General features: G+C 40.2%; 1 protein-coding gene across 1 annotated transcript; it reads left to right on the top strand.

Moving 5' to 3' along the window:
- The first annotated feature begins 2,470 nt into the window (after positions 1-2,470).
- On the top strand, positions 2,471-4,792 carry MKRN3 (makorin ring finger protein 3). The gene has a single exon (XM_037835320.1). It carries the CDS (start codon positions 2,537-2,539, stop codon positions 4,169-4,171), a length of 1,635 nt encoding a protein of 544 aa, XP_037691248.1. The 5' UTR covers positions 2,471-2,536; the 3' UTR covers positions 4,172-4,792.
- Positions 4,793-6,045: the final 1,253 nt, after the last annotated feature.

The following is a 6,045-nucleotide window of genomic DNA, read 5'->3' as shown; positions in this document are numbered from 1 at the left end:
AAAAAAGGATAACAAAGAATCTGCACAAAGTGCTGGGATCATATCACTATTTAAACATGTGGTGGTTCTAAATTCAGGATTTTTGTTTTTGTGAATCTGAGCTTGCTGTATATCTGTGCTCAGTCTTTTTCATGTGAAAAAATTGGAAGCTTTCAAAGGAATATTCATTAAACAAAGCAGTTAGAAGATGAAAGAGAAAGCTTACTGCAGAGAGGGCAAGTAAGTCAGACTTCAGAAGAGGTAGTATACTAAATACAAACCTCAATAACCATGAGAAGAAAAAAAAATCACTTTTTTTCTAAGCATTGTGGACATGGAGTATCCCTCAATTTATTTAGGTTACCCTAAATAAAAAAATATTTATAATTTCATCATAAATCTTTAAGTAATTTAATTCCCAGGATCTTTATATTTTAATGTTAATACATATAAGGAATTTTTCCATTTTTTTTTTGTTTTGACATTGGTGATATATAAATGCAACTGATTTTTGCATCTTGTTATTCTACCCATCATACTTGCTAAATGTACTTTTTAAATTTTAATAATTTATCTGCAAATTATCCCCAATTTTCTACTGTATTCCATCAGTAATTACAGTATCAACAAACATTTCTTAACTTACCTTATTGCGCTGGCTAGGATTTGCAATAGCAAATATGGGCCTTTATGCTTTTTAAATTAATTTCAGAGTTTATGCTTTAAAAGGAATGATTTTCAATTACAGATTGAATTTATTTAACAGAACAATATTTATATTTTTCATTTCTGCTCATGTCATTTTTATTAATAAATGTGTTTCTAGGAATATGATCATTTCATATGCATTTTCCAATCTAATGACCTGATCTTTTTCCTGATAACCCATTATGATTTTTAATGTGTTCCCATCATGTAGTAATAATGCTTTTTAAAGTTCTTTTGGGTTATTTGAATCTTCTTAATTTTTTCTTGCTATGATTCACCAGAAATTTATCAGGTTCATTAATCCTTTCAAAAGACTTTTCTTGATTCATTTCCCTTATTTCATGCTTATTTTTTCTTTCATTAACGTATTTCTTTATATCTGTTTTAATCCGTTTTTTTGTTGTTGCTTCCATCTATTTAATTAGGATTTGATTTGCTGTCCTGCATATTTATATCAGAAATAGTCACATTCTCTTCCATTTTAAAATACAAATTTAGGCTTGTAAATTTCCCTATAAGAAATATGTTTTACAAATAAGATACAGTTATATATAAAAGCATGACACATCATAACACAGAAGGGTTTTCTTGGAAAAATGGTAAGTGAAATTTTTTAAAGTCTCTCAGTGTAAATAATCACATTAACAGAGGAAAAGTTAAAAAAAAATCATCTCCCAGTGAACATAAAAACTATTTGAGAAAATTCAGCATACATTCATGATAAATACCCTTAGCAAAGTTGGAATATAAAAGAATTTCATTAAGCTAATAAAATGCATCTATAAAACAACAAAGAGCTCACACATGAGGAAATTCAAAAGCACCATTCTGAAAGGCTGTCATGCCACAATACAGCACAAACCTGGATGAATAAGATGATTAGAAAGAAAGAAGCAAAGAAACAAGGGCTCTCCATCAGTTAAACCAGCCAGAGAAAATAAAAAGCAAGGGTCAGTCAGGGCACAATGCCTTACTAAATCAGTGTCTGGAATGGAAAAAGTCTGGGGCTTCTGCACAGTGGGGAAATGAAAATTAGAAATCACAATAAATTAAGACATCCAAACAGTGCTAAAGTGGCCTCAGATCAGAAATGCTTCCCTGATATTGACTCGTTGGTGAAAAAATGTCTAAAAATGTCTTCTAAACAATAAGAACCAAATTAAATGTTTTCAATAGAACAAAATGGAAAACAAAAGCTTAGAGCAGTAAGAACCAACAGACCTAAGGAAATATATGCAGATCCCATGGCATCAGATGAAGGAGTGAACAAAAACAGAATTTATAAAACTCACAAATGAAATGTTTCAGCAACTACAAAATGAACTTTTACACATGAGGTAACAAGGGCTTATGGTTAAAAAGGCAGACTGATGGAGAGAAAGAATCAAATGTAACGTGTATGAATGAAAATGAGATGAGATTAAACACAACCCCAAAGGATTTCAATTATGTTCCACAGCAGACCTTGTAAGAAGCGGAATTGGGAATTGCAGGATTGCCGCAGTCACTGACAAGGACATGGGGAATGGAGCAGAGCAGAAGCCATGAGAACGGACGGGCCAGGGGGTCCCACGATGTGAACAAAAGGAAAAGCCCAGTTGGAGTCCCAGAGGTTGACAAGAGGTAGAGGACAAAAGCTGCCCCTAGCGGAAGTGTCCGGCAGGCTTGCCTGGGCAAGTAAGCAGGAACGGCAGAGTCATAGAGACTAGGAAAAAGGCGGAAGGAGCTGAGAAGTGCACTTCCGGCAAGGAACTCCGCCCCCCGCTCTCCCAGGCCTCAAGCCCGAACCGAAGAGACACCGGAGGAGACAGAGGGCAGTTCCGGGACCATTTTGGGGTAGGAAGCAGCCATGGAAGAGCCTGCAGCTCCCTCAGAAGCCTCTGGGGCACCCAGGGCCCCTACAGGTGCCGAGGCAGCGGAGGGGGGTGCCTCCGGGCCCGGCCTTCCGGTGCCCGGGGCTCGGCGGCGTTCGGCAGCTCCAAGCCCGGCCCCCTTCCATGCGTCAAGGCGGGAGCCTGCTCGGGCTTCAGAGGGGGGGGCCAGGCCCCGTTTCCTGCCGGGAAGAAGCAGTGGTCCCTGGACAAAGCAAGTTGTCTGCAGGTATTATCTGCATGGGCTATGCAAGGAGGGGGAGAACTGTCGTTACTCTCATGAGCTCTCAGGCAGGCAGCCGGCCAGTGAAGGCCGCGGTTCGCCACCCCGGGCCTCTGCAGGCGAAGGCCCCAGTACGGCTGCGCACGTTAAGCCCCTGACTCAGGAAGTGGCGAAAGCCCCCTCTGCTGCGTCTTCACGCTCCTTGCCTCGTATTGGCTCAGCTGCTGAAAGGGGCTTCTTTGAAGCCGACACAGACAATGCAGGCTCGCAGGCTGCCGGAGCAGGTGCAGAATCCTGGGGAGATGCTATTGAGTTTGTTCCCGGGCAGCCCTACAGAGGCCGCAGGTTTCTTTCTGCTCCCGAGCCTCCCGTACAGAGCTCGGTGACCAAGAAGGAGCAGATGGCAATGAGTATACGGCAACCACTTTGTCCGTATGCTGCCGCAGGACAATGCTTTCGTGGGGAGAACTGTGCTTACCTCCATGGAGAGGCATGTGATATGTGTGGGCTGCAGGTCTTACACCCCTTGGATGCTGACCAAAGAGCCGAGCACATGAAAGCCTGCATTGAAGCCCATGAGAGGGACATGGAACTCTCGTTTGCTGTGCAGCGCAGTATGGACAAAGTGTGTGGAATCTGCATGGAAGTTGTCTATGAGAAAGCCAATCCCAGTGATTGCCGCTTTGGCATCCTCTCCAACTGCAACCACACCTTCTGTCTTAGGTGTATCCGTGTGTGGAGGAGGGCCAGGCATTTTGATTACAGGATCATCAAGTCGTGCCCACAATGCAGGGTCACCTCCAACTTTGTCATTCCCAGTGAGTTCTGGGTGGAGGAGGAGGAAGAGAAGCAGAAACTAATTCAGCAATACAAGGAAGCAATGAGCAACAAGGCCTGCAGGTATTTTGATGAAGGCAGGGGTTGCTGCCCCTTTGGAGAAAATTGTTTTTACAAGCATGCATACCCTGAGGGCATGGGAGTGGAGCCTCAGAGGCAGGGTGTGGAGGAGCCCGAGGGGCAGGCTGCAGAAGAGCCCCCGGGGCAGGCTGCAGAAGAACCCCCAGGGCAGGCTGCAGAAGAGCCCCCGGGGCAGGCTGCAGAAGTGCCCCAGGGGCAGGCTGCAGAGGAGCCCCAGGGGCAATCTGCAGAGGAGCCTCAGGGGCCGGGTGGTGGGTCATACAGCACTTACTGGAATCAAATTATGGAGCCTGTGTGTGTGAGAGAGGGCAGCATAACCTTTAGGAAAATTAAAAAGGATTTTATCACATGTAAGCTGGCCAAATTGTTTAAGCATTTTCTTTCACTGGGGGGTGATACATGGTTCTTCTCCAAGGAACTGTGGGACTTACTTCAATATGAGCTGGAAGAATATTTTAATTTAAATCTGTAGCATTGTGTTGTGGCATATGGCTAAGCTGCTGAGGCTCTGTCATCTGATATTGCCTGTGTTTGTTTATAGACATGTGTATCACTTGCAGTGACTATGGAAGCAATATTTGTGCAGCGTCCCTTTTTGTTTTCTTGCACAAGTCCTGTATGTTTCCCCTTAGTATTATGGTGTTTTGCTGTGTTAAAAAATTAGCATAGAGTCCTTAAAGTTATTGTTTGGTGAAATGAATATTACCCTTAGTTTATGGGTTATTTTGTCACCTCTGGTTTCAACATGATTCACTCAGTTCTAGATTAATGTGTACAAAATTTCCACACTCATTTTGAAGTCCCTCAAGAATAAATGTGACTGTGTAAAGGGAGAAGTCTTAACTGACCAAGGAGCTTTTTGCTACTATAGCCTTAAGAATGGACCTTTGCTGGGTCTTGTGTTGGCAGCTGCACATCTTTGTTTACATGCACATCTCTTCCCTCATCCCCTGTCAAGTGCACTGATTATCTTGTGGTTACCTTACAATTTTGTGGTTACCTTACAATTTCGTGTTTTACTTGATGAGAACCAGGTGCATATGTTTACATGTTTTATCCTGTTTGGCTTGACATAAAAATTATTTATATTTGGAAGTAAGTATTTAAGAATTTATATATATATGCATATATGTGCACATAAATTAATGTATTTGTGAAATATATATTTAAAGAGTATGTATATGAACATATATATGTTTATGTAATAAAATAAATGCAGTTCTGAAAGCCAAAGGTCAAAGGCTAATAGGATTGGCTGTTGTGTGAGCGTGAAATGTGTGAATAATCTTTCTGTCCCTGCCCAGCCTTCAGGGATTAGAATCTAATTAAAGCAACTGTTCAGTTTTAGCCAAGTGTGGCAGACACAAATTCTGATGGACATATAAAATATGATGCAGGTAATCCTTTCGATGGCTCTGATAGCTCACTTTGCTAATCTAAATGCAGAAATGCATGTTCCTTTGTGGTTTAGCACTATCTCATTATATTTTGTAACAGCGCAACCCCAGGTTCAGATACACTGTTTTTGTAGACAATATTTTGTTACCACTAGCCTTTCCAAAAAGGGACATTAGGGAAAACTTTTCAACATATAAGTAACAAGATTATAAAGGTAAAAGAATAATAAAAATACTGAAATCATTCAGAATACAAGACTGGGAAGATAAAAGAATGAAGTATAGATAGGACCAAAAACTAAATATAATGTAAGATGGAAAATTTATAACACAAATACACTGTAATTATATGCAATGAAGACAGATTATCAGACTTTATGAAGATTAAAATGAAATTATATGCTGCTTAAAATACACACATAAAAAATCAGAATGGAGAAACCCTGAAAGTAATAGGAGAGAAGAGAAAATTAAAGTTCATGTTAAAATGAATACATTTCTGGAATACTATATAAATATTAAATTTACAATTTACTAGGAAGATTTAACCATTCCCATTTTGTATACTTTTCTGACATAGTCTAAGATATACAAATAATAAAAATCAAAAACCTTGGACAATTTTAATATATCTTTTTCAGTGACTGAACAAGTAAAAAAAGAAGGTAAGCAAGGAAGGATTTAAGAGATTTGAACAACCCAATTTTAACAGATTACCTCATTGACCTGTATAGAATGTTGTATGCCATATGCCCTTCTCTTGACTGAGGTAGCTAAAAATCTGGAGGGCTGAGTCCCCAGGATTCAGACTGGCCTGACTATCCAACAAAGACAGGGTGCATTTAGAGTTTATACCATGTCCTAGGCATTCTTTAAAGGACTGAATTCTCATGACAACTTTAAATACTACTTGCCATAATTTTTCATATTATCCTGATGACATAAATGA

Source organism: Choloepus didactylus, chromosome 4 (assembly GCF_015220235.1).
Source record: "Choloepus didactylus isolate mChoDid1 chromosome 4, mChoDid1.pri, whole genome shotgun sequence".
In the NCBI taxonomy this organism is placed as follows: Eukaryota; Metazoa; Chordata; class Mammalia; order Pilosa; family Megalonychidae; genus Choloepus; species Choloepus didactylus.
This window is presented reverse-complemented; position numbering and strand designations above follow the sequence as displayed.

What these genes read in the sequence shown, in the direction of transcription:
- MKRN3 (XM_037835320.1), top strand. Translation starts at nt 2,537, where the DNA reads ATGGAAGAGCCTGCAGCTCCCTCAGAAGCCTCTGGGGCACCCAGGGCC.